This window comes from Pavona decussata, unplaced genomic scaffold, assembly GCF_977016875.1.
Source record: "Pavona decussata unplaced genomic scaffold, jaPavDecu1.1 SCAFFOLD_49, whole genome shotgun sequence".
In the NCBI taxonomy this organism is placed as follows: domain Eukaryota; kingdom Metazoa; phylum Cnidaria; class Anthozoa; order Scleractinia; family Agariciidae; genus Pavona; species Pavona decussata.
Window position 1 is genome coordinate 1,671,685 of NW_028145471.1, and position 21,219 is coordinate 1,692,903.

Genomic DNA, 21,219 nt, shown 5'->3' on the forward strand with positions numbered 1-21,219 from the left:
TTCCACCCAAATTTGGATTTTCTTCATGATAATTTTGTCAGCTGTTTTTTTTTTTAACTAAAACAAGTTTGGAATTCAGAGAAGTAATTTTCTTAACCAAACCTGTGTTCTGAACATCCAGGTTAGCTTGTAATGTGAACTTGGGTTACTTTTCACCCAAATTTGGAATTTTTTTCAGGCAAACATTGCTCGCTTGTAACAGCCATCACTGGTTGTTACAAGCGATGAATAATGCCATCCACCAGAGTATTGAGTGTTTTGTGTAAACAAAAACCAAGTACACCATCCACTAGATAGTGATTCATCCAGTGGATAACATCATTCTCCCTTTGATCAAGTGGGGTCACTGAGGTTGGTAGCCAATTGCAATAGTTATGTAAACTTGTTTTTACAATATGGTGTGCTTTATTTGTTATTTAGATATCTCGGCATTGTAATCTGCTATTTGCCATTCTTAAAATACCTTCAGCTTGTTTGTCTTAAAAGCCGACTTGACAATAAAAGATTACTGACTGAAATAGATGGCTTGGGAATTGTCAAAAATGAACTATAGTAATCAAAATTAATTCTATGCAATTCAACTCTTCTAAACTCCATAACCAATTCAAGCTTGTCGTGAAAGAAATTGTTGATGGTGGATAATGCATATAAAGAGTTTTGTTCACCATTTGTCTCATGATTGTCACTTAAATGTTGATTGCGACGTTGGCATTATCATAGGAGGAAACTGTTTCCCTTAATTCAAGCTTGGTACTAACAGTAAACAACCAAAAAGGTTGAAGTTATAAGTCAGCTTTCTTTCCAGACACCATGTTGCCATTCTCCAGTAGCAATATCAAGTATGCTTCTAAAGTTGATGCTATCCATTTGACTTGAGCGGCTTTCTCTAACCCACAACTTGTTTTCATCCCAGTTGCGATGTTTCACAAAGAAATATCCTTTCACTAACTTTTCAGCAAATAACACACGCTTTACTTGGGCTTGCCAAATTTCATCATCATCTCCTTTAACCAAGATCATGTCATTTTCCTCCGGATAAACAGGAACAACGACAGGTGGTAAAGGAATAGTTTCCCTGAATGGATCAACAACTGCAAAATTTCCGTTTGCATCTGGAAAAAGCATGATTTCTCTTTGTAAATCTTTAAGCCCAAGAATGGTGCCACTCTCAAAGGGTTTTACATAAACTGTGTCACTTAATGGATGATGCAGAACACCACCTGCCGGATTCCACACAAGCTGATAAGTGTCTCCAAGAACAACTGGCTGAGTAGTTTCATTCACATCCACAAGAAAAAAACTGTTAATGCGTAAAAAAATCTCAGTGTTTTGTTGTTTAGCAAGCACAACATCACCATTTCTATACAGTTTCCCACCCACAGCAATTCTATGCATAGGCAGATATGCACTGCGATAACACTCAGCTGTGTCAGCAATGACACAGGATTCCAAATCTGAGAAGTAACCCATAATGGAAGCACTTTCGTCCCTATGAAGGAAATGTGATTGCCCAGATCCAATAAGAACACCTTGATTGATTCTTGTGGCATCAGGGCTGTTCTGGCATAATTGAACCAAGTATTTTGCTCCTTCGAGGGAAGTTGCTACGACCTGATAAACAAATAAAATTAGACCAAATCAGTTTCTTTATGTAGTCTTGTTTCAGATCATGTGATAGTCTGGAGAATAGTACTTGTATAGTAATAATCTTCCCACATTACGAGCTCGCATGTAATGGCTGACAGTATGAGTAGCTAAGCCTATTAGATTTGTACACTACTAGAATTCTACTATTATTAATGGTGGTGAATGTTTACCTTGTCACTTTGCATGACAGTAAATTATATCTACCACTATTCACTTTTACTTCTTCAGTGAATTTCCTCTTCATAACATATTATTAATTTAATTATTCGATATTACATCGCAAAACATTTCTAACAACAGTTATTTTAACATGGCAAAACATTTCCGCCCGCAGATAGCAGGTGCTAGTCGAGGCGGGCAGAGAAAAGGGGGACAGCAGTCAGTTACCGAAATAAATAACATATACAAACGTAAATACATAACATTTACAAAATCAACCACTTTTAATAAGTAAATACGTGAATACTATTGCTTATGAGCTTGAAACAATACCCTTACTTTTTCCCTGTTAACTTTATGTGACCTTGATTGCCTCTCCATACTTAGATCTCTAAATAGGCAAAACTTAAGGAATTCTCTTTGAGACTCTTTTCTTGCAAATGTTTTCTCCAAATGCTTTCTGTTACTAGATTGTCGAACGTAACGTGAAACAGCTCTCTCAAACTGTGTGCACCAGTAGTTGTCAGGGGCAGAGAACCTTGAGATGTCCTCGTGAAAGTGAATACGATTGTGCAAATTTATCACACAGGCTTGGGTACCAAAATGCTCTTCCATAAGAATACAATATCTCCATGAGAGACGCTGGAATTTATGTATCATGTCATCTTAAAATCTAAAAAATCTTAAATCTTAAATTTTGAAGTAATTAAGGTTTAGCGACGGGTTTATGTCTTTTCTCAGGCTCACCGAACCTCCCGACTTACTTACAAAAAGTTCTTATATTAAAGAAAAGAAAAAGAGTATACCATCAATGCGATCATGACCGTCTCCTACAGTTTCTTCGTGATCGAGCCTTTCTTCAATTTCGCTGTCCACCGGTACCACTGTTTCCTCTTCGGATCTTGGTGGTGTAACTTCATCACAGAATGCACTCGAGTTGAGATGAGATATTTGCGTACGATAATTTACTGCTTTGCCATTGCAAATTAAACAGAAGCAATGAACGTGGGCCGCTTGACGAGCCGAACAATAGCAAGTGGACGATGGAACTTTCATGCCTCGGGCCGCCATGTTTTGGTAACTCATTTCCAGTCAATTCATTACTTGGCGTTTGTCACTGGGCCCGAACATCGATTAGCCAATGAAAAGCCGATATTTTTATGACGCGCCTATGGCGCGAAATAACACCCAATGAGAAGTGTGTTCACTTCAATGTAATCCACTGCTGCAGCATTGTCGAAGTCTTTTTCAAGATGGCGAGTTGCAGGGGAGCTACGTTTCGGAAGAATCTGCCACCAGTAACTTGTTCACCAGAAACTGTCTCTGAAAGTCCTATGGATGTAACTGAGGAAATTTCAGGCGACACAGACTCAGTCAGCTCGGATGATTATGAACCCGTGTTGTCTCAATCGACGGCAAAGTTAAGCTTACCTGTGAAACTGACGCGGGAAAACGCCCGCCAAAACATTGCCGCTGTTGAATCCGGCCCGAGCAAGACTGTATCAGGTCGGTAACGTACAGTATGGTTCTCTTCAATAGGTAGCTAAGCTATTCATTAATCTTAATCTGAAATGTATCATTTTCCTCCTTTATCAGAATGGTCAGTATTCGAAGTCAAGGATTGGGCGTTAAGGACTTTCGGGAGCGAAACTGTCGCCGAAAAGTTTGAACAGGAGGAGATTGATGGACGTATACTTTTGTCGACTGTTGTTCGGAGTAGTGAAGCTATGGAGAAGTTAGGACTCGACACCATTGGCAAGAAAGGGAAATTCTCGGAGAAATTAAGTGAACTTGGCGCAGGACCCAGTGCAGGTATATATATATGTATTCTCATTTACTCGTGTTTAAGCCTCTAAATGGAGTAGAGCTTCAAATTTGAGGACGAGGACGATTACGTGTACGAGATTTTACAGTCTCAAGTTTTTTGGCGTATTGTCAAAAACATAATGGTGCGGTTATTTTTATTGGAAAAGGTTAAGCCCTTTCCCTGTTGCAAAGTGTTTAAACATCTTAAATTTGGTAACTTGTTCCCGCCACTACGACAGGTCGCCTTCGATTATGAGCTGCTTTGCATTGTTTTTTCACTTTCAGGCTGTATTTGCCCGACATACCTTAATTCTGTGCAGCTTCGTTTTTAGCACAATATTTTTTCTTCTTCATTTGTGAAGTTTCCATTGTGTTGTAATACGTAGTTAATTGGCCATGTTACAGTGTGGTACTTATCTGTAGAGAACCTCAGAAAGAATTATGCTTGCCTCGATTTCTTCTAGTTTAATCAAATGCTTATTTTGATCGATTATTTTGCGTTTGGACAAAAAAAAATTTTCATGAATCCGTAAGCAAACTTTATTTTGATAGTGTAAAACTCTAGGACTTATAGGTAGGTGCATTGAAAATCATGCAATGACCAGATTTTGGTATATATGCATGGTAGCTTATCATATTAACTATTCGCTGTATTTACTAAACCCAATTTAAGGAAAAAGTTGTGAGAGGGAGAAGCCCATGTCAAGAACTGAGTTTTCTTTGCTGGACCGAATACTTACCAACACAGAAAAAAATCAAATGAATACAGCAGATCGGGCCATTTATAATACAAAGTAAGTCTCCAGATATTTGTTTTTGATTATTGTATAAACTGTAGTTTAGAATCTTTCAAGCTGTCATTAGTCACATACAAGTTAACGAGTGTAATCCTCAAACTTCATGAGTCAGAACATGCCTTTTTTCAATCACAAAAGCCATTCAAAGCCAGCTTTACATTCATCCATTTGCTATATGGCATCACAAGAGCAAGTAACCTTGTTTAACCCCTAGAGCTTTATCAGTTCCAAGTCTACCCATCCCTTTGGGCATTTGTATTGTTTTTCTCAATAATGTTGCAAATGTCCCATGGAGGAGCCAGCTCAAAGGTACAAATCCCCATGGTGGGGTTTGTGGAGCAGCACATATTTTTCAGCCTGTCTTTCTAAGCTTTGGTTTTGCAATCAGGTGCCTACAAACTCAACATCTCTCGGTCATATGTGAAAACAACAATACAAATGTATCTACATGGGTTGGGGGTAGGCTTTGATGCACTTGATAATGAGGTCCTTATGACTCAGTTGGTATGATTTTCGGTGGGGACAATCAGGAAATTGTACATTCAAAAAGGAATGATGTCATACTGTTAAAATCCAAAAGATAACGTTGATTTTGACAATGACCCATCTGCGGCTTGGTCTGTTTTAGCAAATACCTCAACCTAGGCCAGGATAAGTGAAGAAAATGCCTTAAGCAGGGGGTGGAGATTGGGCTTGGAATTGACGGAGCCATTATCTTGGCAACCGTACATCTAATCATGATCATCAAACCTATTTATTGTCAATTTGAAGCACCATTTCATTAATAATATATACTATCTAACCATGGTGTGGTCTGCATTTAGTCATTTTATCCCTGCTGCCCCTCTTTATCACAGGAAGAAGCGAATCACCAATTATATAAAGCAGGTGTGGCCACTGGGGTCCCCGGCGCCAAGGTTTCGAAATAACCTAGAAGCCACCAAAAGAATGCTTACTGTTGTTGACACGCTGGCCAAGGACCAGGACTTTACTTTAGCAAGACTTGGGTTGGGGAGAAATGCGATAATGCAAATTATCCGGAAGCATATGGATGAGCGAGGGCGTAAGGAATCTGAGCAGCTGGAAGCAACTGGCAAACTCTCTCCTGTAAGCGGGAGTGAAAGTGATAGCACGAGTAATGTGAGTGGAGACAGTCCAGAAAGCGATGAGGGAAAGCCAGCTAAATTAGAGGATTACTATAACACAGGTGAGTCATATATGTATATTTTTAGATACCTTTCTGGGATATTTTGTGTTGTGATAATTATTTTATCATTCCAATAAATGCCCTATTTCAAAAAACCACCTCTTATTAGTTTTCTTTTTATTACATTGAAAGTGCCCTGTCTTCAGTAGGGCCCCCTGCCCCTAAATAAGAGCAAAGGTTTCAACTCTTGGTAACTCCTGCTCTTGTTTGGCTTTGATGACTTCAGCTCAGGATAACCTTGTCAGTTTGTTGCTAGCTATCCTTTTGATGCTGGTGGAGATTACTTAGAAATATTTAGACATATATCAATGAGCAAAATGAACTAGTTCCTCATGATTACCAGATCGGTTACCATGGCTACCCTAAAGGGAGTCAAAAGTACCTTATTTTTATTTACATGGTCAATTACGTGAAAAGTACTTGGTGAATATTTTTTTTCCTTTTAATGTATTGTTACTCATTGGACATAAAAGTTATCAGTTTTTCAGTGCTCTGTAATCTATGTACAGATTTTTTAAACAAAAATATGTCAAACTAAAGAAAAGCCACTGTAGCTTTTGAGTTATTAGTGTCAAAAGGAAAAATAAGGGAAATTTTGACCACCTTTTATAAACATTTCATTTTATTCATTGCCTGTTGATACAGTGTTGCACTATACACTAAAATTAATGTCTTTTCTGTGTTTCAGAGCTCACCTTATCATCAGCAGAAACCATTATTTTGGTATGGCTGGAAAGAACAACCATCAATGATGTACACCTTGTCAAGGACCTAAAACCAGTTGCCAAAAGTCTTAAACTGAAGCTGCTCAGGAACAAAGACAAAACTGCTCACATCCGTGCAATTGCAAGTACCCTTTTAAAACAGGGAAAGGTTGAAGTGAATGCTCCCTTAGGAAATATCACCAGAGATGATGTGGCTCTCAATAAAAGGTGACTGTTGCATTGCCACTCAATGTCCATGGCAACTAGTACTGTGCTGACTTGACCTAATAAAGGAACTTAATCTGATTGCCAGTACTGAATTCATAAACTGAATCTTCTCAGGAAAGGAAGGACAAAGTCACTATACGTGTTGTTTAAAGCGTCATGGCTGTGATGACTGCTCTGTTGAAAGCTGCTAGACTATGGCGTCATAAAAACTTACGTTTGAGACTATTATGAATATTTTGGTGAATAATATGTTGTTGTTTATAGTACTTGGCCATTACACAAGCCAGTGACAACTGTGAGAGATGACTTTATCACCTCGGTCTTGATAGACAAGGTGGTCAACCATGATCAGAAATGTTGAGCTAATAAAGGAACTTAATCTGACTGCCAGGACTGGATTTGCAAACTGAATCTTTCAGGAAAGGAAGGACAAAGTATACATGTTGTTCAAAGCGTCAAGAATGGCTGTGATGACTTTCTTGTTGAAAGCTGCTAGACTGTGGCTTCAAAAAAACTTACGTTTGAGATTATTATGAATATTTTGGTGAATAATATGTTGTTTATAGTACTTGGCTGTTACACAAGCTAGTAGCAACTGCGAAAGATAACTTTATCACCTTGGTCAACCTTTAGAAATGATCATCTATAAATCTAGGAACTTCATCTTTCTGCCAGAAATCATAAACTGAAACTGCTTAAGATAGGAAGGACAAAATTAATGTGTGTTGTTGTTTAAAGCATCATGGCTGTGATGACTGTTCTGTTCAAAGCTACTCCATGTAGACTGGCTAGTAAAACATTTTGTGGCGCATGACTAGTTGGTAAAACAGGTTATGACACAAACCTGTCAATATTTGATTATTTTTTAGACTGGTTATGTCATTATTTACATTAAACTGGTTAAAAAAAAAGGCATTTAGCAAATCTAGCTTCTTAAGTGTCTAACGAAATGTGGTTTAAATAGTGCGATTCCGAGATGGTTATCAGGTACTCCGAACCTGGATTACTTTATTGACATGTTTGGTTATCTTTAAAATACAAACATGTAACATGGTAAATCCATAAATGGATTCGCTCAAAACCAAATTACTCAAACAACAGGCTAATTGGATAATCCCTTTTCCAGTTATGAGTTTCTTTTATTTCCCAGGTTTGGTTATTAGTGTGACAGTCTAATTCCAAGTTTGTTATCTGGTGATCCAAACCTGTATTACTGAGTTGACAAAGTTGGTTACCTTTAAAATACAAACATGTAACGAGGTAAATCCATATCTGGATTTGTAAAAACCCAACTTAAGGAATAAATTGTTGACTATCTGGATAACACGTTTTCCAGTTATGGTTTATTCCTATTTTCCAGTTTTGGTTAATAAAAATCCAACTTACAAATCAGAATTGGATATTTTGCATTTTTACCAAGTTTGGATATCAGTGGAAATCCAACAAAAAAACAAGGAAAACCCAAGTTTAATCCAACTTGGAAATTTGGGAATTTTTCCAGTGATTCCAATTGATCAAATGATGATGACACCAAATCGGATTTGGAATGATGATATATGTCATTTCTCCTGATATATGTGTTTGTCACAATAATCTCTTGCAATGTATTGATTCCTTTAATGTCATCTTTACTCAATAATTTTATCCATTTGTAATTTGTTTTTGGTATTGTACCACTTTTTCTTCCTATTCTCATTGCAACTTGATTGTTGAGAAACGTTACAGCTTCCTGAGCTTGTTGAGCTTTAAACTGAGCCAGAGCTTGTTGTATTTGTGTTTCAATATATGGTTTGATGATGTCCTCATTGTTGTTAATTAATTGTTGGAGTGAAATTGCATGATTTGAATTAACTCCATCTTTTATCACCAAATGTCTGTTTTCTGTATCCAAATGACCATCATCATTCAGATGTATTGGTTCTCTATATTTGAATTCATCTGGTAAGTTGTCATAAGTTACTGTGTATTCTATTTTATCTCCATTTTCATCAAGAATATGGTTTCCATTTTCATCTTCAATGTATGGCATTATATTAATAGTGTTGATAAATAAATTTCAAAAGTTCCTGTGACTTCTTGGTTTATAATTGGAGAAGTAAACCCTTGTCTTCTTTTAAAAATCCCCATTTGAATTATCATGGGTTTAATTGTTGTATTTGTAGTTACAAAATTTCTCCCAATTTTCATATTAAATGGTATTAAATGGGAAAATAAAATTTTACTGTTAGCAATGGCGACAAAAGAAACTTGGTAATGATTTTTTGTATTAATTACAATATTTTTTATTTTAACCGGGCCTAATGTTCCAAATTTGAAACCATGAACATTTTCAAAAACTCCATTTTTGATGTTGCCGTTAACAACACTTGAAGTTTCAATATTTGACAACCAACTTTTATTGTCAGCATGATATCTTTCAATTCAAAAGTTCCATTAACAGCAGTTCCTGCTCCAATATTATCCATGATTGATATTGAATCAATACTGACAAATTTTGTTGATTTGGGCAAATCAAATGTATTGCTTCCACTTATTATGTTCCCGATTCTGTGGTATGTGTCAGTGTTGGTTGTTTCACCTTGTTTTTTCCCATTTATCAAAATTTGTGCATTTGCAACTTGTTGATTGCTTTGGAAAACAATGGAGTATAGATTGAAAAAGTTATTTCCATCAGCAGCGATTTGAAAATTATTTGTTGGATTTGTTCTTTGGAAAACACCACTGGCAATAGTTCCAGTGTATTTCGTTTTGAATAAGTTGGTAAAATAACCCAAATTCATTGCTTCAGAATCATATGACGGATTTATTAAACCAGAAATAATCTTATTATTCATATCCAAATTGACTTTCATCTCCATATCTCCATTTTTATATTCAAACATTACATTGTCCAAGCCATCATACACTCCTGGATAAACGCTATCTGACCAATCTTTGACACCGTAAACAACCAGATGACATTGTACTGGAGTCGCTGTAGCTGTTCCATGCATCGTCAAATAGATGTAATTTGGAGTTTGTTTGCTGTTGTTATTGAATTGAACCAATAGCTTGCTATAAGCAGTGAAATCACGCTGTACAGCTTTGTGGATGTATGCTTCAGATGCAGTACATGATAATTGAATATTAGTCATTTCTGGTGGGTAGAATTCAAACACAATTGTGTATGTTCCAATAGCAAGAGTATAAATATTGAAACCTATCCTTGATCTGTAATCATTACTTCCACTGTCTTTAATCAATGTGATATCATAAGCTTTTTTATTCTGATGTGGGGATTGATTGAAAGCAGCTATTCCATACACTGTGATATTATATTCTGAACTGCTTTCATCGGTATCTGTAAGATATTTGAATTCATTTGTTTTATGGCTGCTGACAAGATGACTTTGCTCCAATTTGTCATCAAAATATTTTTTGGTAGTAGCATCATTATCATCAGTTGGTTGAGCCATATCTTTGATTTGTTTATTATTCATATCAAGGTTTCCAGTCATTGCAACACTTCCATCTTTTTTCAAATATACACTCAAATCACTTCCAACAGATGGTATTTTAGCTATTTCTGTATCAACATATACTTTAGTAGAAGCATCATTGGGATCGGAAGGATTTCCAAGAATCATTATTTTATGACCTCTCATATCTAAATCACCACCAATAGCATTGGGTGTTAACCTGTTGAGAAAGTTATGATCAACGTAGTGTTTATTAACAGCATCGTTATCATCAGTTGGTTGAGCCATATCTTTGCTTTTATGATTGTCCATATCGACGTCACTATTGGAGACTTTTTGTAAATATTTAGTATCACAGAAACCTAAATTAACGACATCATATGTATTTTGTATATTGGCTCCAAGATTAGTAATTTGTTGATTACCCATATCCAGATTTCCAGTCATTTCAACAGTGCCATCTTTTTTCAAATATGTAGACAAATCAGGTGATGGTATTTTTTTAATCTCATCATCGACATATTTTTTATTCGCCGCTTGATCGTTATTATCAGGTTTTAAAACACTAATATCAAAAAATGTTTTCCGTCCAGTAATATGTTGTTCTGTTGATGTAACCATTATTTCAGTTTTAGCTCGTCCACCATGGCCATCAAAGTTTTTCAAATCTGGTATATTAAGATGAATGTTTTCATAAGACTGATGCTCAGTCAATAATCGAACATCATTGGAGCTACCAGCCCCGTCTGGTGTGTCTTGTAGATAAATACTATTGGTATGAACACTGCCACTGTTGCTGTAAATTACTGCTTTATTAGCTCGCACATCACCAGGAGCATTATCCAACAATTGTATTTGGCTCTTTGTGACAACATCATTGGGATCAGCTCCTTGTTTAACATTAACAAGTTTTTTGTTTTGTATATCATAATTGCCATTTGGGGTCAATTTAAACCCTATTCCTTGAGGCCCAGCGGCTCCTTGAAGAGGAACCGTTGTGAAAGAAGACGATGAACTATGTTCGTTGAATATTCCCATTTATATCATTTGGTTATATTGTTCCATAAAAATTCCTGTTAATTCTCTTCAGGGGCTTATCAACATATAGAAATGAAAATGGCTCGTTTGTTGCTTTAATATATTTATCCTTGTCGACTCCCAACTCACGGGATATCAGACCTCTTTCATTGCTGCTAGGAAAGTCATAGACACAGAAATGAGAGCAATTGAGTCGAATATCTTTTGGTGTTTTGTAGAACGATTGGCTCAGATAAATAACAGAGCAGTTTTTGTGTCTGCCACGAATGAAATAATCAATCAATGGTTTCTGGTTTTTTTCACAAATAAAGTCATCAAATATGACTATCTTCTGGGCATCATCATCCTTCAATTCCTCCACTGGAATTATATCATCATTGCTACAAACAAGGACATTATACCCGACACTATTTGATATATCAGTCAATGTTTGTAGCATATCCTTGTATTTTTGTTGCTCCAAATTTTTGGCATATAAATGTATTCTATCATAATACAAAAGTGGTTTCATCAGCATATGGTACAATAAATTTGTCTTTCCAGATCCTGAATTACCACATATTAGCATCCGAAACGTGTCACTTGGCATGTAACCATACAATCTTTTGAAATTAGTGTTTTTATCATGTCTGTCATAATTGGGGATTTTCATGTATATCAATACATTATATAAGTTAATAATATAATGGATCTACAAAGATTAAAACAACTATCTGAGGCCAAGATTAAGGCTGGAACAATAACCAAACAAGTTAGAGATACATTGAAGGAGTACAAGCATGATAAACAAGATTTACAACAAGGTTTATCAGAAACTTTCAAACCAATTATTAAAGCTCAAGAGGAAACAAAACAAACAATTGATGAAAAACAAGGCAAACTGATTGAACAATTGGAGAAAAACCAAAAAGCGTTGACTTCAGGTTTGGAAGACATTGCTATGTTAACTTATCAACCAGAAACCAAACCACAACCACAATTACCAGAAGCAAAGCTACCAATTGGCTATCAACCAGCAATGTCAAATTTGGATGCTGGTTTTGATGATGATGAGTTCCAAAAATTGATGCAATACGATCTTGCACCTCCGAGTTCTGTTCTCCAAGCTTCTATGCAAGGAGATATTGACATCAAGGATTACGATGCTAATATTGGCAAGATGTTGAAAAAACTTGGAATAAAGAAGGGTCCTTTATCCAAGGGCCAAGGAAAGACCAAGAATAAAGACAAAATTGATAAAATAGATGAAGATATAAAATTATTGCAAAAATACAGAGGGCGCATTAAAATAATCCCAGAAGGAATGAAAACCATCAAAAAAGGTTCTGGTTATACTCAACCAAAGAGAAATGCATACAAAATATCATCTTCTGGGAAATATGGTGGACTGATGATTGATATTCCAAAATTAATGGGACAACTCAGACTTGTGGCAACAAAAGATAAACGCAAAGTTATGGACAAAAAGGTTGATTTCGATACAATCGATTTATTGACCAAGAGATTTAATTCAAAGAAGAAATACAGTGATATTGCCAAAATGGTATTTGATGAATTGAACCAACTCAGTGAGATTCCAATCCATAAATCCAGCAAAAAATTCAAGAAATTGGGCTCTGGTGTTGTTTATTTCAATGATGCTAATGATTTGATTGACAGAATGGAATTGCTTGGTGGATCCATTTTGGCTGGCAATAATGGAGTCAAAGAGGAATTTTCACAAATAGCCCATAAATTGAATCAACTTGGCTTGATAAACAACAAACAACTCATTGATTTATTGCAACAATATATAATCAAATAATATATGCAAGAAAGGGCGATACATATTTCATCTGTTAACCGACAAAAAATAGGCCGAAGTCGGCCTGAAGACTTTATTATCAAATTTGATCCACCATTGAAGCTTGACACAACAATGAGACATGAGCTAGCTGTTGATCGAGTTTCAATGACATACTCGTGGCATAATGTCAATGCAGGATACAACAATAATACAATAAAATACAGCCCAGATAATGGTACAAAATGGAAGACAATCACATTTGTTGATGGAATGTATTCATATGATGATCTTGATGATTATATCACTCAATCAATAATTCAAAATGAAGATAAACCATCTTTCAGCAAGGGCATCAATCTATATTTTGTGCTTTCATCATATAGAGTTGTCATTGAGCTAGACAACCAATGGAAGCTTGATATTAGAAACTCTAATTTTGGAGCGCTTATTGGATTTGAACCAAAGTTAATTAACCAAACTGAACATGGGACAAAATTGCCAAATATTACCAATGATATTGACGTTTTGGACATTAATTGTGATATAATAACTGATAGCCTCAGTGATGGACGATTCACAAATACACTGATAATGATACCTACTGACAATTTAACAAGGAGTTATCCCTTTACTTTTGAGCCAAAAAGAGCATTATTCAGCCCAGTTTCCAAATCAATTATTTCAGAAATGGGGATAACAGTGACTGACGCTTTGGGTCGGCCAATTGACTTAAATGGCATTGACTGGTTCATGAGCTTGATTCTCAGGTCTAGTTTAATATAATATATCAATATATGGTACGACAAAGTGAATTTAAGCCACGTTTTGACCCAGAATTGGGTCGTTATGCGATGAAACATATCCATGGCGAAGGAATTATGGATGTTTTCAGATCAGCTGGATCAAAACTTTTCGGAAAAACAGCAAAAGAATTAGCTAAAAAAGGAGCCAAAACTGCAGCTGAAAAAGCATTCACGAAAACTGGTGAGTTTGCTGGTAATAAAGCAGGTGATAAAATAATTCAATTATTGAGCAAAAAACAACCTTCCAAAACAAAATCAGTGACAATGAGCCAACCAAAAATGGAGCAGCCACTGAGTGATTTTCAAATAGCTGAGAGAGTCAATCAGATGATATCTGGTGGAAAACTCAAAAGAAGGAGAAAATGAAAATAATGTAACATATCTGTATAAATGAAATCATTCAGAAATCCAAAATACATTGAGAGATACGAAGATGTCTTCTTCCAATTGGAGACACCATTGAATACTGGTAATCCAGGAAATAATAGGTCACAAAAGAAAGATGGTTATCGTTTTGTTGTTGACAACACAGGAGAAGTAACACCATTTGATTGGTATAATGCAAGAATATCAGTTGGTTTTAAAGTCCAAACAATGCAAAATGGAAATATAGCAGCTGAAGACCATAATGGTATTGTAAATGGTTCACACAGTCTTATACATGATTTTGATGTAAGATTGAATGGTAAAATGGTATATGATTGTAATGATGCAAATCATTGTGTTAATATCAAGAATCTATTGGATGAGTTATTACCATCAACAAGATTGGAATTAAATTTGCAGATCGAATCTGATACTATTCTAATATGGCAAGCTGGGGCTGATTGTCGTGTAATTATTACCAGAATGGAGTTGATTGTACCAAGAATAACTTTCAATTCAGAGGGGCAATCACTGTATGTGAGTCAGTTTTTGAAGCCACATAAATGGGTTTATTTGCGTGAAAATGTGGAAAGAAGCAACTCATCAACACAAAGAAGTGGCCATTTTCAGATAACAAGTGGGATTTCAAAGCCAAGACATGTGTTTGTTTTCATTATCAATGATGCAAATCTTGCTGCACAAACAGTAAATCCATTTTTGTACAATACATTTAGTGTATCAACAGATCCCAGAACATTGCTAAATTGTCATTTATCTGTGGCTAATGGCAATGAATATCCTGATGTACATTACACTCCAGAGGCTGATTTGACTCGAGTTTACAGAGATGTCCTCAAATATGTGCATGCAAATAATGAATACAGTCAGGGGACTTTGTTGAATATCAATAACTTCAAAACACTATTCCCATTCTTGTATTTCGATTTAACAAAACAAAAAATGGATATCAAAGATGGTACCACAGAGCTGACATTCCACTATGAATTATCTGGTACAACTGCAACTGCATATTCAGTTTATGCATTGACATTATACGAGCAAGAAGCTGAACTCATCCAGAAGGATGGCAAACTATTGTTTCGATAAATGGAATAAATTTTTAATGTAACGTTAGTTATATAAAAGATATGACAACTTATCATTCACATGGATTAACACTATCAATTGGGCAAAAAGATAAACTAGCAAAAGCATTAAAAAACAATTCAGCAATAACAATAAGATTATTATATTCTGAATTAACTGGTCCGGATCAGCTGATGTTAACCAAAACACAAATAAATAGGTTGAAAAAGGCAATGCAAAACAAAACTGGAGCAGATATTAAAATAAGCAAAACACAGATACAAAAAGCTGTACAACAAGGAGGCAGTCTTTGGTCATCATTATTCAAAATTGGCACAAAATTACTACCAATGGCAACGAAAGCAGTTGGACCATTAGCTACTGGAGCACTTTCTGGACTTGCAAATGTGGGAGTCAATAAAATATTTGGTAGAGGACAAGTTGGTGGTTTCCTCATTCCTCAAAATAAAATTGATCAATTAATAAAATACAAAGATTGGCTCACTGAAGCACAAAAGAAGCAAATTGTCAATGCAATACATACTGGTGGACAGATTGTAATTAAACCAACTAAGACACAATCAGGAGGTTTTTTGGGGACATTATTGGCTTCAATTGCCATTCCAATGGTTTTGAATGCATTATTAGGGTGAGATAATGTGTGGTTTATGGCGTCTCCGTTGCAGGAGGTAGAAAAATATTGGATTTATAAGGATTTGTATGGGATTTTTTATCATTTTTTGAAACGTGAGTTGATACCCTCAAATATCTAACTACTTAATTCCCATCGCCAATTACTCAGTGTAATTAAATTGTGCAAAAAAAAAAATCAGCCTTGAACGTTCAAGCCTAAATTTTTTCAGGCTTCCTTTTTGCAACTGCTTAAGTTGCGTACTAACTGCGAGGATCTTTCTTCTATTTGACCTTTCATCCGCAGTTCAAAATATATGTTTCATATATTTGCATTCATTGCTAGTGTTATTAAGAAGGGCAAATCATTTGTCAAAGTCTGTCACTGATCAAACGCCTCGACAACATGTCGGCAAGAAAAGTTTGTAATCTATTCAGACTGATGAGTTGATTCAAAAATGTTATTTTATATTTTAACCTTGCAATGCCAAAAAACAAATGCAAAACAACACACAAATACAATTCGAAGAAAGAAAGAAAAAAATATCAGGGAAAACAGAGCTCAAGTCTAACTTCAACCAAATCAATAGGAAACGTTGAAGCCACTACCAATCAAAATACTGTCTATTTCCATTCGCTTATTTATACAAGAAAATAGAAGTCTGCCGTGTGCTGAATAGAAACATTTTTTTTTCAAGAATAGTATAGTTGTTATGTAACAAGCAACAGTAACTATCATACACATTAGAAAAGAAAATGGTTATACACAAACAGGGAAAAACATTAATATTATACAAGTATACAGTGTCAGTTTTATTCCCTCATTAATCAGTGGTTTTCTTACTTACAACTACGGAGTAAGTAAGAAGTTTTGCTATGAGTTTTACAAAGTTCACGAGCCGCAAAATTTGCTTTCCGTTCCAGAAGTAATAAATTTGCTTGGCTTATAAAAGAATGAGTTACAAGAGGATAAACAAACTCAGCTTGCCACAATAATTATAAAACAGTTGAAACGCAGAGAAGGAAATTATTTTCTGCGCACGGGACGCTTACTTCGTGAAAATCTTCATCATTCTGGTGCATTTTCACTGTCAATCTCTGATCTGTATCATTATCGATCATCCCATAAGTTGAAACTCTCCAGCAATCTAAATTCACTTCTTATTTTTTCGCTTTCTATTGAAATTTCTTTGCCACCTCATCTCCAATTCGTTAGCTGTTGTCGCTAAAATAATTAAATGTATTTTTTCACATCCATAAATTTGCGAGGTTGTTGAACATCTAGCCTAAATTCTAACGGGAAATGAATACTTTTTGAGAACTTATAGCCAAATAACTCATTGCGCATTTGAAAGAGACAAAGCAGTTTTGCACTATTCTGATAATCCACGAGCAGGGACTTGCTCCCGTATGAAGATTGGAATTTCTTTAATATTCTCTTTAGCTTCCACGAGATTTGCGATTTCTGTAGGCTCGGCTCTTGAGCTGAAGATGGGTGAACTTAATGTTCTATTCATTTTCGAAAAGTAATTGTCAAAGTTTCTATAACAAAAATTTAATCTGTAAACGTTTTCTCCAGCGCTCTATTATTACAAACAAACGCAATTAACAAACCTGTCTAAATAGCATTCAATACATAAAGAAAGGAAAATATTAAAGCTTTACAAGCCCAGTTTTATGCCTTTTGTATCACCAACAAATTATTATTTCATAGCATTTCCAAAGTCATGGAAAGCTTACGTTTTCACATCGAAACATTTTGCTCAGTAGCTTCACACGATTTAAAATAGAATAAAATACTAAATTGCCTCACATTTTTGGTTTACAAATTTTGACGTTGGTGGAAAGCTAGCACAAACTCTAACGGGGAATTAATGAATACCTTGTGAGACCTTAATTATCGCCAAATAAATCATTGCCCTTGAAGACAGGGCAGCGGATGTCGCACTATCGTGTTTGTAGACTCGAGTTTCTTTGATGTTCTTCGAGTTAGCTTTCGTGAGAGTTACAGATTTCTGTAGGATCGTCTTGAACTGAAGACGGGTGAACTAAATGTTCTATTCATCTATGACAAGTGATAGTCATAGTTTCTACAACAGAAATTCAATCTTTAAACGTTCTCAAAGAAACGCAATTACAAAACCTGTTAAAATAGTATTGGTTACACAAAGAACGCGAAATATTACAGCTTTACAACCCCAGTTTTATGCCTTTTATTTTGACCAACAAAGTCTTAATATATGGTTTTCAAAGTAAACAAAAATTTGCTTTTTCCGCATCTAATAAATTTCTTTTGTAGCTACAAACATCATGATTTAAATAGGTTAAATTTCAGCTTCCCTCAAATCAGTACTAATTGTTAAGTAGGCGCAAACTTGTATGTTACTCTCGAGTGTGTATTTTTTGAAACTTAGAGAATTTTGGCCGTTTTTATGTTAGAGACGTTAAAGTCGTCCAGAGGCATTTAAGGTCTGAGACGTTAAAGCCGTCTGCTATAAAAACGGGACGCATAATAGTAGAACTAAGCTCAACTTCACTCCACTTTCTGCCCCGAGACTCCTTCAAATTCTTCTTGGCCGCCATATTGTTTAAGCGCTAAGCCTCGATTTCTAACTCGTGCCAGTCGTCTGTGGACGAGTCAGGGCTAAATGCGTCCCAGTATTAAAGGGCGTCTCGTTTTTATACTAGACGCATTCAACGTCTGAGACGTTAAAGTCGTCTGTTAATTGCGTCTAAAGGATGCACTTAACTAAAGACGTTAAAGTCGTCAGACGTTAAATGCGTCTGTCTCATTTACAGTAAAAACGGCCTTATAATGACACCTTTGTTTTCTGCAGGAAAAATAATTTCTTGGCTATTTTTTTTTTTTTTTTGCTTGTTTGGAGCATCTTTTAATCTTATTTCATTTGGGCCTTCTTTTTTCTAAATCATCTCCAATTTGTAAGCTTTTGTAGCAAAAATACTAAATGTCTTTAATTTAGGTTTAGAAATTTGTGACGCTACTGAAGTCGAAAGGGGAATGAATACCTTCTGAGACCTTATCGCCAAATAATCGTTTCGCTTGTAAATAAGGTAGTTTCGCACTACTCTGAATTAAAGAATTGGTTTAACCCAATTTCTCCTGCGAGATTTTGGAGTTTTCGCAGAAATTTAATTTCTTCAAGAACAGAAAAATTAAATTAACCTTAATTCGTAGTAGATAAAGAAAAAACGTAGGTTTCCTAATTTAACTTCTTCTTAAACTGGAGTAGTTAAAGAAAAATTTTCTTGCGTAAAAAGCGATGGTCCAGGCCGTCACAGACTCGCGTCCACCTCTAATCTCGTAGTAAAGTAATCAACCTGATAATCCAAATTTTGTTCACCCTCAAAGTTTTTGCCTATTAACCTTTGTTTGTGTTATTTTTTAGTTTCCATTTTGCTCTACATTTTCACAAGAATTGCGTGACTAACGATATACTTGGTTAGCTGTAGCCTGTAAACGGCCGGCGGGTACACGGCGGAATTTTTTTCTTGAGATGCGGGTTGATGTGCACAGACTAGAACTGTGGTTATCAATTTGGAAAGCAAACTCCATTTTACCACTGTTAAACTGATTATTTGAACTAAACTACTACAGCTTTTTTGGCTAGTTGTAATCTCATGGAGATTATAGGAGTGCGTTCGATACTTTCCATAGTACAAATTTAGCTATGATGCCCCCTTTCCTGTTCGTTTCATATTAGACTGTTCACAGTCCCCCTATTTTTCCGTGGGATTCTCGAGACCGGTATGCTTCGATGGAACCGCCGCCATTTTGGTTTGTAAAGGCGAGCGCGATCTAGACACTCTCCCCAGATCGTGCTCACTTTTACAAACCAAGATGGCGGCGGTTCCATCGAAGCGTACCGGTCTCGAGAATCCCACGGAAAAATAGGGGGACTGTAAACAGTCTAGTTTCATATCGTGTACATTTATATCGTGTCCGTTTCAGATAGTGTACATTGTCAAACGACGAATAAAAGAATGTCCAAGGAGCAGTACACAAGGATCGCCCATAACCAAAAAAACAAAGAAAAGAACAAAAACAAAAACAAACTAGAGTGACACGCTTAGCAGTGACGACTAAAGTGGTAGAAAAGGGAAGAAAGGAAATTAACTTAAATCAGAGAAAGATTTACCGCATATTATTAAGGTGTTGAATCCCACGGTGGTGAAAGATAATAGGGCTGTAATGTAGTTAAAACCAGGCTATTGTGCCAGCGACGCCACCGCGCTCTGTTATTATTGGCTCATATTTGACGCGCATTTGGTAAACAACCATCAGAGAAGCCACTATTTGCAACGGATACAATAGCATCATTATATCAACATAAATGACACTAAGCTTTTGACATAATGTTTGGTTATAAATACAAACAGATAAAAAAACGTGAAAGTCAAGCTGAGATTGTTTATTGTTTTCACCTTTACAGGTTTACACAATTCCCGTCTCCAGTTCTTTGTTTCCCATACTTTATAACTATCCGTATCTCAATTACATTTTAATTTTAAAGTAATAAGCCATTAGATGCAACAGGACACTTGAAGCCTTTGACCCTGCAACAACACGTTAGTAGACTTTAAACGTTTTTTTTTAGTTGTGTTTCTTTCCAGTTATATTGGCCTCCAGTAATTTGAAAATGCTTGTAATAAAACCGAAGCGAATCATCTAGCAACTGCTCATCTGAACCTCCGCAGTCATAAAGGAATGAGCAAATGGCAAAAATAAACAAATAAAATAATCAATAACCCTATACCATTGTATATATCTCAGCTGCTGTTGCCTTTCAGGACAAGCCTGAAAATAAATCAAAATGCAACTGTTATTAACGACACAAATTCCTGCAAACATGCATTCGTTCAAGACATCAGTTTCTCGCTGTCTCGCTTACCGATTTATTCGTCCGTCCGCACTTGTGTCGTTCTTTCTTCCGTTCGTTCATTCGTCCGCTGGAACGTCGATTGGGCGATCGTTTTGTCAGTCGGTCAGTCGGTCAGTCGGTCAGTCTGTCGTTCGGTCAGTCAGTCAGTCTGCCAGTCAGTCAGTCAGTCAGTTAGTCAGTCAGTCAGTCAGTCAGTCAGTCAGTCATTCAGACAGTCAGTCGGGCAGTCAGTTAGTTATTAAGTTAGTCAGTCAGTTATTCAGTCAGTCAGTCAGTTAGTTAGTCAGTTAGTCAGCTAGTCAGTCCGACAGTCAGTCAGTAAGTAAGTCAGCGAGTCAGCCACTTTCTCATCTACTTATTGACCATTCATTTATAAGACAAGACAAGACAAGATGATTTATTTAACTCAGCTCAGTTTTACAAGACATAGGTTGAATATATATAGGCAACTAAAACAGAGTTCAACTAAGGAAAGTAAAATTATAACAAAAAAAGTCATCCATTCATTCATTCATTCAATCCGTGAACCAATGGAATTGACTTTCTCCACTTTTTCATGTATCTTCTTATAGTAAAATTATCTAATGGTAACCTAAAACTATT

General features: G+C 35.9%; 3 protein-coding genes and 1 pseudogene across 4 annotated transcripts in view; 1 reads left to right on the forward strand and 3 right to left on the reverse strand.

Annotated features, from left to right (window-relative positions):
- Positions 1–21,219, reverse strand: part of LOC146481571 (uncharacterized) — a 150,889-nt pseudogene that overhangs the window by 24,724 nt on the left and 104,946 nt on the right. The window lies entirely within an intron of this gene.
- LOC146481572 (pancreatic lipase-related protein 2-like) overlaps positions 1–21,219 on the reverse strand; it is a 41,389-nt gene that overhangs the window by 17,152 nt on the left and 3,018 nt on the right. The gene's annotated exons all lie outside the window — the stretch shown is intronic.
- Positions 1,494–2,892, reverse strand: LOC146481574 (uncharacterized). The gene is made up of 2 exons (XM_085108339.1): positions 2,613–2,892; positions 1,494–1,611 (listed from the first exon to the last, which is right to left on the reverse strand). Exons 1-2 carry the CDS (start codon positions 2,890–2,892, stop codon positions 1,550–1,552), a joined length of 342 nt encoding a protein of 113 aa, XP_084964465.1. The 3' UTR covers positions 1,494–1,549.
- On the forward strand, positions 2,967–7,788 carry LOC146481575 (uncharacterized). The gene is made up of 5 exons (XM_085108205.1): positions 2,967–3,312; positions 3,403–3,618; positions 4,286–4,406; positions 5,267–5,616; positions 6,305–7,788. Exons 1-5 carry the CDS (start codon positions 2,967–2,969, stop codon positions 6,550–6,552), a joined length of 1,281 nt encoding a protein of 426 aa, XP_084964331.1. The 3' UTR covers positions 6,553–7,788.

Bases quoted from the DNA above. Each gene is read 5' to 3' on its own strand.
- LOC146481574 (XM_085108339.1), bottom strand. From the start codon at position 2,892: ATGAGTTACCAAAACATGGCGGCCCGAGGCATGAAAGTTCCATCGTCC. The intron at 1,612-2,612 runs GTATACTCTTTT...TTTGTTTATCAG, and splicing joins CGGTCATGATCGCATTGATG to GTCGTAGCAACTTCCCTCGA.
- LOC146481575 (XM_085108205.1), top strand. From the start codon at position 2,967: ATGACGCGCCTATGGCGCGAAATAACACCCAATGAGAAGTGTGTTCAC. The intron at 3,313-3,402 runs GTCGGTAACGTA...CTCCTTTATCAG, and splicing joins CCCGAGCAAGACTGTATCAG to AATGGTCAGTATTCGAAGTC. The intron at 5,617-6,304 runs GTGAGTCATATA...TCTGTGTTTCAG, and splicing joins AGAGGATTACTATAACACAG to AGCTCACCTTATCATCAGCA.